The 16769-nt window shown below is 45.1% G+C and overlaps 2 protein-coding genes across 12 annotated transcripts in view; both read right to left on the bottom strand.

Annotated features, from left to right (window-relative positions):
* Nucleotides 1-3923, bottom strand: part of DTD1 (D-aminoacyl-tRNA deacylase 1) — a 36256-nt gene extending 32333 nt beyond the window's left edge. For 8 of the 11 annotated variants that reach the window (XR_008307387.1, XR_008307388.1, XR_008307389.1 and 5 more), the window contains exons 1-2: nt 3767-3895; nt 2752-2960 (exon numbers count right to left, since the gene is read on the bottom strand). Coding sequence is in view for 4 of the 11 variants with exons in the window: in XM_053251028.1 (XP_053107003.1) it covers nt 2752-2800 (49 nt within the window). In the remaining 7 variants the exon portion in view is untranslated. Of the gene's footprint in view, nt 1-2751; nt 2961-3766 lie in introns of all 11 variants that reach the window. The other 3 variants (XM_053251026.1, XM_053251030.1, XM_053251029.1) reach the window with 3 other exon arrangements.
* Nucleotides 3924-6341: 2418 nt separating this feature from the next.
* On the bottom strand, nt 6342-9421 carry SMIM26 (small integral membrane protein 26). Its single transcript, XM_053313493.1, has 2 exons — nt 9028-9421; nt 6342-6782 (listed from the first exon to the last, which is right to left on the bottom strand). The coding sequence occupies exons 1-2, from the start codon at nt 9170-9172 to the stop codon at nt 6577-6579; spliced, it is 351 nt and encodes a 116-aa protein (XP_053169468.1). The 5' UTR covers nt 9173-9421; the 3' UTR covers nt 6342-6576.
* Nucleotides 9422-16769: the final 7348 nt, after the last annotated feature.

The following is a 16769-nucleotide window of genomic DNA, read 5'->3' as shown; positions in this document are numbered from 1 at the left end:
GGAGGCGGCGGCCGCAGAACCGGCCCGGCCGCGGGGAGGGTAAGGGAGCCCTGAAGTGGCGGGGGGCCTGAGGTGTGAGGCCTGAGGTGGCGGGGGGTCTGGCCCGGCCAGGGAGGCCAGCGGCAGCCCCGGATGGCACCGGCCCCGGCCGAAGGAGCCAGTGGGCCCGGGTGGGAGGAGGCGGCGGTTGAGGGCGCAGACTAGCGCCCGTTAAATTAACGGGCTAAAAAATACTTGTATCTATATATTTAATTATCCAAGGAATACCTGTGGCTAATCCCGTGCATGGCAGCTCTCGCAAGAGTTCATGAGCAAAAGCGCCTTACTGGGCAATGGGGATTCCCTATATTCATATAGGGATGAAGAGCCTGTGATGGTTAAGGTCAGTTGGAATGCAACTATTACTGGTCGGAAGATGTTCTTGATTGTATAGGAGAGGAATATATATATACGTGTGTGTGGGCAGGGGTCTGCGAAAAGAGGGGGGTTGTGAAGGAGGAAAGAGCCCCTTCAGGAGAAGGAGGCTGCCACTGTGTGAATTAGATGAGGAAACAAGATGAACTCAGGAAGGGACAGAGAAAGAAAGAAAAGAAAGAAAAGAAAGACAGACAGAGGGGGAAAGTGAGTGGAGAAGAGAGAAAGAGAGAGAAAGGGAGGGGAACAGAGAAAGAAGGAAGGGCGAGGGATGGGCCTGAGCCTATCAATGGCCTGAGGGGAATGAGTGGCCATGGTGGCAGCAGCAAGGAAGGGCCCAGTTAATCACTGCTGCTGTTTGAGCCAGTGGTGGAGGGAGGCAGGCAGGCAAAGGACGAGCCTGGGCCTGTCAGCGGCCTGAGATAAACAAGCGCCCATGGCTGTAGCGAGGAAGGGCCTGGTCAACTGCTGTTGCTGCTCCTCTGGGGAGGAGCAGGTGCAGGGTAGGGTGGGGAGATGTCTGGGGATAGAAGGCTGCAGCTTAGCCAATAGGTGCCAGCAACGCTGCAGTCATAACCAAGAGGGGTGAGGGGGATGGAAGCAACCGGATGGAGGAGGAGCAGGAGTGCAGCTCAGGTGAGGGTGGAGAGATCTCTGAAGTGAGGGGAGCTGTGGCAGGGGGTGAGGGGAGCAATCAAGTACTAGTGTGCAGATGCTCTGCGTGGGTTAAGCTAGTTTTGCTTTATTGTATATTACAGTAAATCCATGCAGCAAATGGGTAGCTCCTCTTTAATGTCAACTACCATGTATGTCAGAGGATTTTTGCTTGTCATATCTCTCTCTGACAAGAAAGCATATATAACTAGCTGAACCCGCACAGAGCATCTGTGCGGTAGTTCACTTCCTTTTGGGGATTAGTTGGGAGAATTTGTTTGGCTGGTCCTCCCACAGCCCTCTCACTCGCTCTGTCCCCCCACAACAGCTCTCTTGCTCGCTCTGTCCCCCCCACACCGCCTGTCTCTCTCGCCCTGTCTCTCCCCCGCGCGCCTCCCTCTCTCCCCCCCACCTGCCTCTCTCGCTCGCTAGAGTCTGCGGCTACCACCGGTCGTCAGGCCAGGTCAGCGTTGGACTGGGCCTTTTACGATATTAGATCGTTTGAGCCCATGGGTGTATACAATTGATATCAGTGGCAAACGGAAATGGGTGCACCAGAATCAATTGAACCCTGTACCTGATACTGCACCCCTCGTTTGCTGGAAACCAGGAGGGGTGCCCGATACAACAAGCTCTCAAGGCACCCGGCCAATTCTCCTCCTCCTGGGTGTGCCAGCCAATCAGGCGCCTCTGCAGCCCAGCCAATCAGCTGGGCTGCCGGGACGCATTTTCCCCAGGCACACCTAGGAGAAATATATAGATAGTTAGGACTGTGCAGATTGGTAAATTATCTGCAGATTCGCATATCCAGCTGGGTAAAAGACACCTGAACTTAGCATAAACGGGGGGCAACCTCATGTATCCACGGGTCAGGGTGGCCAGTAATGACCGAAGTCATTTCCAGCCACCATTTTGTGTTTCAGAGCCTCAAAATGGCTCCATTTTAAAAGAAAATGAAAAAAGTGGTTTTTGGGGAACAGTGCAACTCAGGGAACTGATGAAGTATGGTAGGGAACTTCCCCCTGCATCTCTCCCCAAAATTTGGCCAATTTTTGATCATTTGCCCGATAACCGGGAACCTAACCCCAGCGATGCAATAGCCCCAATGACTCAATATTCGCTGTTTACATATCCACAGTTGCAGCTGAGAATGGAACCTTTGCAAATATTGAGGTCCTCCTGTATAGTAGGCTTTTAATATAAAGCACTGCACCATTAGTTACAGGAGTAGAGCATTCCTGAATCCCTATAGCTGGACAGAAGGGAGGTGGTTTGCAAGTGAAGCTTCTCCTCCCACAGTACAATTTTGATATGAACCTGCCAAAATTGTCCTCCTACAAAAACTATTTAATGCAGAGGAACCTAGTTCCAAATGGGGAGGGAGCAGCTGTTGCCTACCTGCAGAAAGCACTGACTGGCCATGGTTGGAAACAGGATGCTGTACTATATGGACTTATGGTCTGATCCAGCAAGTTTCTGTATATGTTCTTATAAAAGATTAGCATACAACCAAAAAGGTGGAAAAGATAGCCTGGACCAAGATGTCCTGAGGAGACAGGCAAAGGATGTATGTGTGTGATAAGGTTTCTTTCAAAGCAAGGATGCAATATTATTCATTATATCCCTTCCCCTCAAATCCTGTGTAGGGCAAACAATAATTTAGATTTAAATGCTCTATATAACCTGTAGAGAAGAGAAGAGAAGAAAAAATGCACTGGCCTTGCTCCTTCATTACAACCAGTGAGCACAGAGGAAGCCTTCAGTCATAGCTGGATGCTTCAGTCTCCACTCACTAGGACGGGATTTTCAACCTAAGAATGACAGGGCTTCCTCTGAGTCAAGGATCACCATGGACTCAGTTCTGGAATCTATTTTCAGTGCTGAGGGCTCAGCTTTGGAGAAACATACAAAGTAACAGAAAAACAATATTTACAGAATGAAAACCGCTGAGCAACCACAGTCCATGCACGGTCATACAGCTGTGATGTGTGCAAGGCAGAGGATGCAACTTCCAAGCAAACATAAAAGTTACCAGTTTCCCCCACTTTGGAAAACAGCTTGAGGTTATATCCATAAAAACACTGGACAAAAAATATATGCCAAGCAACTTGGAGTCTCTTCACATCCTGCATGCTTTTAGTTGAGCATCTAACCTTTTTTTTTTTTTTTTGGAAGTGTACTCTTTAAAACATAAAAAGCAGAGTGCGCCAAACAAGCGACATACAAGTATGATGATGATACGAGTCTAATCATAAGCGATATCTGGTTAGGGTGCATTCAGTGGCCAAGCTGGTTTTTCCCCCGCTGCGTGAAACAGCCCTTAGCAAACGGCCCTTAGAGCTTTTCGCTCGGGGCCGTTTTACACGTCGTGGAGAGGGGCAGCTGCTAATCCCCTCTCCTGGAAGCGTTTGCCTGCAGAATACTACCGAGTCGTCGTGCTTTGCCTAATCCCGTTTTATATTCTGAGGAGAATCCTACGCTTTAAAGACACCTCGGGTGTTAGACCTACGCAATTATTGTGCCGCGGGAGGTGCGCTTTGGAAGAGGCCAGGAGAGGAAGCCCGGGGCGGGGGCGGGGTCAGGCTGGCTCGGCCGAGCGGCCAGACGCCGCCTCGCCTCCCCGCTTTGGAAGGGCCCCTTTGCCGATGGACGTAGCGCAGGGAGGCAGGCAGCCAAGACGAAAACGGGATTCGCTCACCGGTCACGCTAGCCCGGGTGACGCGCTGGATGATGGCCTTCATGATGCCGGGCCGGGACTGCCGAAGACCGGCAACAACAGGGCCAACCAAGCAGCCGCAATCAACTTCCGGCACGGCGGTGAAGCGGAAGGAGAACCGTGCCGGGGTCGCCCGAGAGTTCAGCGTTGCTCTCGAACAATGTTGCGGCGCTCCGGGCAAGCACCCTCTACAGAGGCAAGTGCGGAAATACAGCCCGCAATCGGCCGCAGTTGGTAACTCAGCATCACCAGCACTCCCTTTCCCCTTCAGAGAGCCCCTAAGCAGAAGGAATGCTTTATTTGTTTACAGTACATCTATCTCCCCACACATACACACAGCTGTGCGCGCACACGGCTGTTCGGCAGCAACACGAGGCTATTTAGGTGGTCTCCCCAAACTTTAAAAACTGGCCCATGAGCTTAGAATAGCAAGATAGGACAGAGATGCAGTACATCATGGGAGGTAGCAACGGGTACATTTTGCCATTCAGCCTCCTAGCTCAGGCAAAAACCGGTAAATTGCACCACTGGTTTAAAGAATTAAGGGGCTTTAGTGTGAGGAATAAGAAGTTTAGGTGCAATGTCCAGCTTGTCGAGGATAAAAAACCAAACAGATTCTGGTATTTTGAAGAAGCTCATTTGTATGGTAACGATAAGAAGACTCATTCTCTATATCTTGGTATGCTCAGGGGTTTAATTAATTTTGTTTCCTTTCCCGTACTACTTGTTTGATTCCAAGATGCTTTTGTATTTCAGATTACACCTTAACAGAAACATGGCAGTACTTCAGTCCCAATTCAAAGGCTCTTTCCACACGCAGGACATTCTGATGGGCACATAGAGCTCATAAAAAGCCAGTGTGGTGTAGTGGTTAGAGTGCTGGACTAGGACCGGGGAGACCCGAGTTCAAATCCCCATTCAGCCATGAAACTAGCTGGGTGACTCTGGGCCAGTCACTTCTCTCTCAGCCTAACCTACTTCACAGGGTTGTTGTGAAAGAGAAACTCAAGTCTGTAGTACACAGCTCTGGGCTCCTTGGAGGGAGAGCAGGATATAAATGTAATAATAATAAAGTTGAATAATATGGACATACAATAGAAAGGCCTATAATCTATTTTAAGTGCAAAACTTGACAGTCAATTAATACATGCATTGTTTGGTTGCCTATTTTGGCTTTTTCATGCAAATAAATGACACGAGGACAAAACTGTTAGGACGTCTACAGCAGAATCACGATTGGAACTTGATTGGCTTATTTGTGCCCTGGCCAACCAAAATACCAGTAGGGCAAATCCATGCTTGTTCTGTCATTTTCTCCTTGTGCCTGCTTCAGTTAGAAATAATGCTTTCACATTAAAAAGCCCAATAGTTTATTCATTTGCAGATTAATGATTACCTGAATAGCCAACAAGAATTGGCTGATTGCTTCCATTTCATCGGCTGCCAGCCTTTGGAGGTAGGGACCATCCAGCACTTTTGCAATTGTGCTTAGTGATTTCACACGCTGCTTCCAGGGGTTTTGAACTTGCTGGATCAGATCTGTGCTCCTGACAAAAATAGCTCGTGGCTGTTGCTAGCCAGTACCTATTAATTATATCAACTGCATCCTTTCTCCCAGAAAAAGGATTTGGCTACCATCATCCACACTTTTGTAATTTCTTGGATTTATTACATGGGCTATCACTGAAGATGGCTCAGAAACTTTAGCTGCTGCAGAATGCTGAAACCTGCCTCTTCACTGAAGTAAGAAAGTGTGAACAAATATTGTAGGAGTTGCACAGTCAACTTCCAGGCTCAATAAAAGGTGCTGACTTTTAAAAGCCCTTCACAAGCTGAGACCTGCATATATCACACAGAATACTTCTCAATATTATTTCACCCTATTAAGATAGGAGAGGGCAGCCTATTCAGGGTAACCTAAGAGGATTAGATTGGTGTCAGGAAAAGCAAGCTTTTTAGTCCTGATCTGATGCTGTTTATTTTTGCTGTTCTTTGTTTTAAGTTTTAAAGCAGCCAATTGGATTATTTTTTTAAATTGAGTTTTAAAATCATATTTGTAAGCTGTTTGAAGCTATGGAGTGGGTTGGAGGATGACACAAAAGTGTTGTATGTAAAAATAAGTTTCAGCTGTGGATCCAGGACAAGGGCATTGTGTGGAGAAAAACAGCTGCAACATGTAAAGAACTCCAGAACACCACTCTTGCTTTGACTACTGCAGCTACTTCAGACTGCAGCTTAGTGGGCTGCTTCTCTAGGCTCCTTCATTGTCCACATGAAGCACTTAATTTCAACTTCTGCCACATTGAAAATTCAAGATGATGGGTGTGTTTGGCCTGCAGGGTTGTTTAGATGCAGGTGTTGCAATTTCAGAGCATGAGTGTGGCACAAAGGACCCATTAGATCCCTTGTAACCCCATGGTCAATAAAAATGGGAAGCACTTACCAGAGACAAGTGCCTGTAACTGAGCAGACTTTTGTCCAAGAGAAATTGTGTCCTCATGATATTACACAGTATACCAGAGAGGATTTCAAAACAAAACACTCAGGACAAGAGAAATAAGCCAAGACAAAGTTTTAATAACCCACAACAAATTCGCAGTGAAACAGTACAGGCAAGTCACTGATTTTTAAGCAGATTGCTGACAGTTAATAAAACTTTCATGGTATTTCAGCTATGGAACTTGTGTAATGAAATACAGAGAATCCCATTCTTCAATACAGACAACAGGTTCAAACAAGGCATCTTGATATTGGCCTTTAAAGATTTTTGAAGTTCCTGTTCCTAGAGATATTTACTTTTCTTTCCCAGCATCAGCATCATCATCATCATCATCAAAAAATGATTGCACATAATTATGTAAGCGAGTCGTGAATGGCACAAAGTTTGTTTTATAAGTTGTTGTTGTGGTGACATAAAAGGTGTTTCCTGGCTTCCAATATGTAGTAGTCTCTCTCAGTCTGTCTTCTGAAGTGGTTGTGGAATACTCTTCTTGGACACCTAAATGTCAAAATGAGGTTGAAATTCTCAAACCATAGGGGCTGTTCTCAATGTCATGTTTAAAGAGTTACTACAACTGCATTTTTGATTGTTTAGACATTTTTGATATTTAAAAGATGTATCCTCCCAAACATGTTTAGCATGCTTGGGAAGAATGGGGGAGGATATATCTTTTAAATGTCAGAGTTTATTTTTTTAAAACTAACTGCTGGTATGTATTGCACAGTCTAGGATAGCTGAACATCTTTATTAAGCAGATTTGAGAGAGTGTACAGTTGCAAATCAATATTATAACAAACTGTATGTGTGAACATCAAGACAGGTCTGCTTCCCAAACCCTCAGTGCTAATATTGTATCAAGTCTTGAGCAGAAATTCACTTTGGTATAGGGAGACGTCGGCAATTCAGAAATCAATCCATTTCACTGGACAAACTTCTGTTATGTGTGGCAGTCTATGCAAGTCACAAGTTTGCAGGCTTTCACAGTCAGAAGATAGAAGCCAATAAAGAAATGAGGCATTTTCCCTCAATAGGACTTGTGTCTGGAAAAGTCTGTCAGAAAGTCCTTCTAACTGCATCAAAGTTCTTGCAAAAGCTTTCTGTGCCTTTTCCAGGACTGAAATCTAAGCCTGCTGAATTTTTGCCTGTCATGGAACTGTTGCTACTTGGAAAGAAGCTCTTCTGTTACAAAATAAGCATTAGAAAATTTCATAAGGGCCTCAGCTTGTAAGGCTGAAAATGTGAAACCATAAGACACTGTGGTATAGTCGTTATACTAGGACCAGGGGGACCCAGTTCAAATCCCCAATCAAAGCCATGAAATTCAATGGGTGACTCTGGGCCAGTCACTTCTCTCTCAGCCTAACCTACCCCACCGGGTTGTGAGGATAAACATAACATGTACACTGCTCTGAGCTCATTGGGAAAGAGTAGGATATAAATGTAGGAAAATATAAATAAATAAATGGCTTCTTTTAACATTTGACTCTGAGCCTGTGCATAAGCCATGTTTTTTGGGGGACCATTAAACTAGAATCTGAAACTATTGTTTGAAGCTGGTTTGCAAACCATGGTTGGTGCTAACTGCTGCCATGTCTGAATTCACAGACCATTATGCAATTGCTCCACTTCAAGAAAGCTGCCACATTATAGAAAACAGAAGTGAACGTATGGACTTATGAAAATAAGTTCTGAGCAGATGGGAAACAAAAAACAGACAAATAGCTCTAAACCATAGGTTTATCTGTTGTACATTTGGAAGCTCATACTATAGTGTGGGTTCTTAACTATGGTTAGTTTGAACCATGGTTTTGCATTATATCTGAACCCAACCTAAGAGTTAGGCACAATCTGGAAGTCACACTTCTACCCTTTCTTCCATCACCTGCTTGTGCTCAGAGTTGCCAACCAGTCAGAATTTTACTGGCCTGGCCAGAATATCACTATCTTGGCCACTTGCCAAAGCTGAAGAATGCAAAGGGGGGGGGAGAGCATTTACTGCTTTTATTATCTCTCTACTTTCTCTAGCATGCTATATAAGGCAGTACTCTTTATAAGTGAACCCTATGCAGACAATGTTTCTTTTAAAAGCAGCTTTTCTCCTAGAGGGAAAAAGACTGCACAATTATGAGTCACTTTTGACATTGACTCAACAGCACAGTCTTGGGACAGGAAACCATCTTGAGTCTGCACTATGCAAACTGCTTTGAGAACTCTTTTTTCACTAGACAGCAATATATAAGTATTTTAAGCAACAGTTATTACCACCTTATTGTTTCTTATGGTAAGTGAATAAATGTCATTTGTTTATTTTGCTATTTCACTGTTTTTAATAAGATACAATAAGATGATAATCATGCACAAGAAGCCTTTCCCTCCTCTGGAAAGAAGTAACTTTTCCCAAAAACTGACCTGCACAGAGTTGCCTAAACCGTTATCTCGCAAAGGATTATTGCATCTTATACAAATAAATAAGATAAATATTATTTCTGGAGTGCCTACAAGAACTAGATGCTATGCATAACGGAAATACTTAGCATAATCTCGGATGGGAAAAACCCTCCTTTTTTGTTCTCTTCGTAAGGAAAGGGAGAAAGGAGAGTGGCATTCTACACATGTTCAGAGCAACTCAGATCCAAGGACTACATTTTGCGAAGGCTGCAGCTGGGCAACCCTTCGCTTCGAACAGAGACTGGGAGGCCCCCGCTCCAGCACCCGCGGGACCCACAAGGTGCCCTGAACCTACTGCGCAGCTTTGGTTGCTCCTCCTCGTCCTCCTGCTTCTTTCCCCACAAGCGAGAGGATCGGAAAAAGAAGAATCCGAAAACGGTCCAGGCGCCTATAGTGTACATCAGGGCGGAGCGGCGATGCCAGGCAATCGCCGACTTCATCCCGCCTAGCTAGGCCTCAGCCACTCACCTCCCGCTCTGCAATTGAGGTTCTTTTCTCGGCCACGGAGCACCAGGGCCCGGGCGAGCTGAGAGAGAGAGAGAGAGAGAGAGAGAGCGCTCCACCAAAGCTTGCTTCCTTATTGGCTAAGCTAACTTCTCCGCCCAGGGCACCAAGAAAGGTCATTGGCCGCCCCTGAACCCAATCGCAGCCTTCTGTAGGTGACTGTATTATAGACTAAAATTAAACTTGACTGACAAGCCCATTGTGAGGACGCGGCACTACTTGCTTCCTTGGGATGCCATTTTTTCTCCACCAGGGCGGAAGTACAGGTATCAGATGCACTTACAACCAGGAAGTTGCATTCAAATGCACCCGGAAGTGCACCAACGCTGAAGCTTCAGCGCAAGAGAAGCTCCACTTTCCATTAGTTTTAAGGGAAAATCCATCCTAATATCATACTCTCCAACATTTCACCAATGAAAGCAGGGACATTTCTGTGAATGTGTAGAGGATATGACCAAGAAGCTGTGGGAGAAATGGTATCGCATTCTAACAAATGTGCCACAAATGGAAAGCAGATAATAAATTGCCCATAGAGCACATTATTCCAGATTGCAAAAGCAGATGAGCTATGCTGATACCGTCCAAAATTTTGCAGATGAAAACAGAGATATGGTTGCAGCAACTAATTCTCGAAACAAGGATCATTGCCTAACGCCCCCAGACCACCACCACTACTATTGCACATTGCTGAAGACTAGATTTCACCTGCTATATGTTGGGCATTGCACAGCATCTTCATGTTGTGTGCCCATTTACACACAGGTGTGCTAGAAACACAATACATGGAGATTTGATTTCTCGATATTCTGGGAAAGAAGCTGATAGCTGAACACTGAAAACTTATAATTCTTGCAAACTACATGAAAAAAAATTCAACAAGTCACCCCCAAAAGACAGAAATAGTGACAGTGATTTACTAAGGACAGAGTCCAGAAAATACAAATTGACCTCAGTCAGTTGGAGTCTGCCTCATATTAAGGATCTCTCTAAGTAAAGTGTGCTGTCGAGTCGGCGTCAACCTCTGACAACCATCTTTGGTAGAATACAGGAGCGGTTTACCATTGCCATCTCCAGTATGAGATGATGCCTTTCAGCATCTTCCTATATCGCTGTTGCCCAATATAGGTACCAGTGGGGTTTCGAACCGGCAACCTCTGGCTTGCTAATCAAGACATTACCCCACTGTGCCATTAGGTGGCTTAAGGATATCTTTAAAGACCAACAAAAAGCAAAGTGACATTTGCTTTTTGCAAATTCACTCCATATCTATGACAGGAGGTAGTTTGCTATGACTGAAGCAAAATTTCAATCTCTAAATGAATGAATTAATTATATTACAGTCAGTGACCAGCAATCAGAAAAGAAAATGATGAATAAAATTAGAGTAAAATCAAACACACACAGAACAGGGCGATAACAGTATCAAAACATATACATACAGAGGTCTCAATTACAATTCATCAACTGTTCCCTTCTCAGTTAGCATGCTACGGCACAGAATCTTGCTACCCCAGCTGTAACTGCTGTATACAGGTCTGCCAGAAGAAAGGAAGTGTAAAATTCTTCAAATAGACCTGGCATGCTTTTTATAAGTAGTTCAATCCAGACAACACGAATGTCCCTATAATAGAAACAGTATAAAGGCACATGTGAAAATTTCAATCTCTGATAAGCAGGGGCACAGTTAGGGGAGAGTGGGCCCACGTTCGCCCCTCTCTCCAGTGGCCCCTCAAGGTGAAAGAGATAATGAAGAAAATAGGGAGGGGTGGAGTGCTGGGTTCTTTGAACTCATCTGCTCAGATTCTAGCTACATCCCTGCTGATAAGCTTTAACAATGGGCTCCTGCCCTTGAACCCCCATACTCATCAGGCATACACTGAAGCCAGGGGCGTAGCTAGGGGAGAGGGGGCCCGTGTTCATCCCTCTCTTGGGCGGCCCCCCAGAGTGAGGGAGACAGTGAAGAAAATAGGGAGGGAGGGATTATAGCTACGCCCCTGACTGAAGCAACAGAGAAACAACAAAAACCTGCTGGAGAGGAAGTGGGGTATGCTTTCCTTGAGAGGAAATTCCATAGCCTGAACATGGACACAGTTAGAAAATGCTCTCTTCCACATCCAAGCCAAACATTCACATCAGATATTAGCAGCATGTGGAGAAGAGTTTTTCCAGCAGGACTGGTGGGGGTGCAGTGAGGCATTTTTCATTGGGGGAGCCATAAAGATGGTTTCTGGCACACACACACACCCCAAAAAATATGGGAGGGGGCATATCTATCTATAATTCTCTACGGCATACCCGTGGCTAATCCCATGTGTGGCAGCTCTCCCGAGAGTTCATGAGCAGAAGTATCGTGGTGATTGGGCAGTGGAGATTCCATATGTAGATATGGAGGAGGAGCCTGTGAGAGCAGAAGCACCATGGTGATTGGGCCACGGGGATTCCATATGCAGATAGGGGGAGAAGTGTGTGGTGATTAAGGTCAGTTGGAATGCAACTGTTACTAGTTGGAAGATGTTCTTGATTGTAGAGGAGAAGAACACACACACACACACACACACACACACAAAGATAGTGGGCACGTGTCTGTGAAAAGAGGGGGGTCATGAGGGAGGAAAGAGCCCCTTCAGGAGAAGGAGGCTGGCGTTGTGTGAATTAGATGAAGAAACAAGATCTGTTAACACGGGAAAAGAGAGAAAGAGAAGAGAGGGAAAGAGCGAGTGGAGGAGAGACAGAGAAAAAAAGAAAGGCGAGATGGGCCCAAGCCTGTCAGCTGTCTGAGGGGAATGAACGGCCATGGCAGCGCCTACTGACAGCAAGGAAGGGCCCAGTCAACCACTGCTGATGTTTGAGGCTACCAAGGCCATAGGCAGAGGAAGGGAGGCAGGCAAGGGAAGGGCCTGGGCAGCAGCCTGAGGGGAACTAGCAGCCATCGTGGTGATGGCAGTGAGGAAGGGCCCAGGCAGCCGCTGCTGCTGCTCCTGTGGGTAGGAGGAGAGGGCCTTAGGTGAGGTTGGGGAGGCCTCTGAGGATAGGGGGCTTCAGCCTGGCCAACAGGCGCCAGCAATGTTGCAGCCGTGACCAAGAGGGGTGAGGGGGATGGAGTAAAGGGATGGAGGAGTGGCCAAGAGGGGTGAGGTGATTGAAGCAACTGGATGGAGGAGCAGGAGTGCAGCTCAGGTGAGGGTGAAGAGATCTCTAAGGTGAGGGGGCTGTGGCAGGGGGTGAAGAGAGCACTCAAGTACTAGCAAACAGATGCTCTGCACGGGTTTAGCTAGTTGTCCCTATTTGCCATCCTGTCACAACAACAGGTTGCAGTCCTGGGGCAGGTTCACAAATGGAAGGAGGTGCTCCACATGGACATCAATTAGTAGACTAATTGAGATGCAACTAAAGCATACACGTGTGGACAAATGTGTTGGTACCCTCCACGAAAAAAGAAGAACCCACAATTGTCTCTGAAATAACTTGAAACTGACAAACGTAATTGGCACCCATCATTGTTTGTTCCACATTTAACAAAAATCAGACGTTGCTTTAGAGTTTTGATGTAACAGAATATTTCAAATAATAACACAAATGAAAATGGCATGGACAAAAATGATGGGACCCTTAACCTAATATTTTGTTGCACAACCTTTAGAGGCAATCACTGCAAACAAGTGATTCCTGTAGCTCTCCATGAGACTTCTGCACCTGTCTGCAGGTAGTTTGGCCCACTCTTCCTGAGCAAACTGCTCCAGCTGTGTCAGGTTTGAAGGGTGCCTTCTCCAGTCTGCATATTTCAGTTCTTTCCATAGATGTTCGACAGGATTCAAATCAAGGCTCATAGAAGGCCACGAACAAAGACAAAGGCAATAAATACAGAGGCACAACGCAGGTAGAAGCCAAATTAAACACGTTTAAACAAATTCAACATAAACAAATTAAACAAATTCCCACAGGCACCCATATTATAACAGTAAATGAATACAGTGACGAGGGCTAAAACAAGCCCCACACGATGAAGAATGACCTGCAACTGAGACAGAGCTTTCTGACACTGGGCAGTATGTTTCGCTCCAGAATGTCTTGATAGTCTTGAGATTATGAGACAAAACTGGTGCTTTTGGGAAAGTCGCATCAGCTCTGTGTCCACAGTCGAAAAGCTCCAGTTTTGTCTTATTTGCCCAAAGGAGCATTGTGGCTTGTCAATATGCATTTTAGCAAATTCCAGTCTGGCTTTTTAATGACAAAACTGCAGCTTTTTGGCAATTCACATCAGCTCTATGTCCACAGACAAAAAAATGAAGCTTTCAAAGAAAAGAACACCATACCTACTGTGAAACATGGAGGCTCGGTTATGTTTTGGGGCTGCTTTGCTGTGTCTGGCACGGGGTGCCTTGAGTCTGTGCAGGGAACAATGAAATCTCTACACTATCAAGACATTCTGGAGTGAAACGTACTGCCCAGTGTCTGATTTTTGTTAAATGCGGAACAATGATGGGTACCAATTATGTTTGTCAGTTTCAAGTTATTTCAGAGACAATTGTGGGTTCTTTTTTCATGGAGGGGTTGTGTGTATATCAATCTGGCTATTTCCAGACAAAGGACTTTTTCATATAAGCTTCCATAGGTTTGTGCAAGGAAATGCACATGGAGTCATAGTGGAATGTCTATACCTACCCAGCTAATACCTCACTGATGTGGTTTTTAGAATTCTCCTGGGTGCAACACTGAATCAAGAGTAATTTGGAGGGAGACACAAGGGGGCAGGGGGATAAGGTTTCATTCCCTAAATGCTTTTTAAAGCACTATTGGGGGGTGGGGGGAGCCAATAAAATTAATAAAAAGGGCTGAAAGATTGTAATAGTAATCAACTGGACATGGTGCTTTTGTTGTTGTTTTTGTGTTGTTTTTTTAAGGACTGCACAAGGCAAGAACTGGAAGAAAAGTGTATCCAGGTGTGCATAGGAGCATGCAGAAGAGTACCATTGGTAGTTAACCCTCGATACATCACCACTTACATAGGTAACCTCTCTACAGATTGCATTATGGTCCATCTACATCTTTTCCTCTTGTAGCGATGGGAAGGCTTTGAGGCCTTTGACTAGGCCTTATTAGAGCAACTGCTGGGAGGGTGGGCCTCCCCTAATTAGGTAAAAAGCCCGGGAAGTTCAAATCCAAGGGACCGATCCAGAGGGCTGGGTGGGAACTATGACCCAGCCACCTACTGGAGAGGAGGAGAATGGTTTTGTTCTGTTAGTCTGTCCCAGGAGGGCCCCAAGGAAGCACTAGGCTTTGCTGCTGGGGATTTGGGAAGGCTGCAACGTGTGAGTAGTAGGGGCCAGTATAGTTAGATGCGTTAGGAAAGTTATTTTTTTCTTTTGTTATTACTTGAAATCTGTGCTGCCTTAACTTAATGAACACTCTCTCTTGTAATTGTTCTTAATGTATACCCTTTTATTTAAATGGCAGCCTACTTTGAACCCCTTAAGTCAAAGATTTAACCCCAATGAACACCCCCCACCCCTCTGGCTCAGGTAGAAATCATGACACCTCTTCATGCAAGTTTTCCCCCTTCTGTGATCAAATTAATCCAATAAATGTAGTAATGAAAATACTCTATAGTGTTTCACAGACTGGCAAACAGATAGGGTTGCCATAGTCTGGCTTTCCAAATCCGGGTGCCTAATATGCATATTATGTAAATTGGCTTGAAAATAATTTTGCTTATGTAAATTAGCAGATGCACTTTCCAGTTGACTTGTATTTGCTCTAGATATCTACCAACAATAGTCAGGGAAGATATATTTGCCTGGCCATTTTCCTTGACATATTAACAGCAACAAAAACAAAACAACACGAGCAAAACCAGCACAAATGCACAGCTTTTAAATTAAGGCTGCAATTCTGTACACACTTATTTGAGAGAAGATCTGATTGAAACCAAGGGTGCTTACTTCTAAGCAGGCATGCACTGAACATAAAGCCAAGAAAGTCCTTAAACATTACAATACACAGCCTGGTAGGCAGGCAGTGATTTACATCAAAAGCAAACTATCCTTCCAACTGACAGAGATCCCCTGATGATTAAAAATAAAGGCAACATTCCTCAGGATTACTGTACTTGTGAAAGTGAAATCCTCCCAGCAAGCCTCCTGTGCTACCTCTCTTAATCCAAGTCCAGCAGTTGAGCAGAATAGTGACTGCACGTTCTGCTCCATAACTCCACTTCTACAAGGGCTAGAGCTTAGCTCTTTTTTTTTTTTTTTGGTAATGAAAGCTGAAATCTGGGCGAATCGGGGTTGGCTAAGCAATCTGAGTGAGATCATGCAAGGAAGTTACAGGCTGTTCAAAATGTAAACAGGACCTCTGCAAAATCACCCATAAGAATCAATGGCCATGTGAATAAACCACTGTCCTGAGAACCTCCCTGTTCCAGTAGTTTCATGCTTTAGTATTGTCTCAATGAATCATAGATGCAACCTCAGGTCATCATGAAAGGTAATAGCTGGTATACCAAGGGAAGCTAGAAATAGATATATATAAGTACAGCAAAGCCAGGCCCAGGCACGTCATCTTGGAAACTCTGTTTCAGTGGGAGTGGAATAAATCCACTCATCATTTAAACCTATGGATTAAATGATCTGCCATATAATCAGCAACTCCATTTTATTTGGATTGAGCTTCAGTTTGTCAGATATTATTCAGCTTATTATAAATTCCATACATCAGGGACTCCACTGGCTTGCTAGAATTCAAGGAAAAGGAGAGAGAGAGAGAATTGAGTAGTATCAACACACCAAGATTTCTTAATGCTAAATCATTACTCAGCCGCTTCCAACCATTTCGTACAACATGGGAGAAACAGAGATTTAGCTCAATGGGTTTGAACTTCCTAAATACTTGATCACTTTTTCAATTGTCCTGAAACTTCAGCAGGGTTGTGGGGTGGAAAGGTGAATCCAAATATAGTCTGTTCCCCCAAACTTCCTAATAAATTAAAAATCAAACATTTAGAAATTGCACTGGACACAATCATTATATGATGAACACATACTTACCAAGGTACTGAACACCACACACACCACTCAGCCGTTAATATCCCAATTGCTTTCAACAGACGCCTGGAGATCACTACAGATTCCTGGAGACTCCAGTAGGGATGTGCACAGAACCGTTGGGGGCCAGTTTGACAGCGTGGGTGGGACTTTAAGGGCAGGGGAGGATGCACTTACCCCTCCCTCCACCACCACCACCACCCCAGCACTCGCTTGAAAACCAGTCTGGTGGGGCAGCCACATAGCTCCCTGCCACCCTGTCCGCTCTTCGGACCAGAAGTAGGCGGAAGCAGATTGCGCATGTGCGCAAGCAACTTCCAGTCTGAAGGGTGTAGTCTCATGGTTCATCCCCTTCCCTTACACTGGGCAGATCTGAAGCCTTTGGCATAAGATCCACATGGCAACCCCTCTACTGCAGTAAAAATATAGTAAATAGTTGACAATTAACTTCCATTTAGTGGGATCTCAAAAATGTTGTTTGAGAAAGACTGTT

This window comes from Hemicordylus capensis, chromosome 4, assembly GCF_027244095.1.
Source record: "Hemicordylus capensis ecotype Gifberg chromosome 4, rHemCap1.1.pri, whole genome shotgun sequence".
NCBI classification, from domain to species: domain Eukaryota; kingdom Metazoa; phylum Chordata; class Lepidosauria; order Squamata; family Cordylidae; genus Hemicordylus; species Hemicordylus capensis.
Note: the sequence above shows the minus strand (reverse complement) of the source record. Positions and strands in the feature narration are given on the sequence as shown.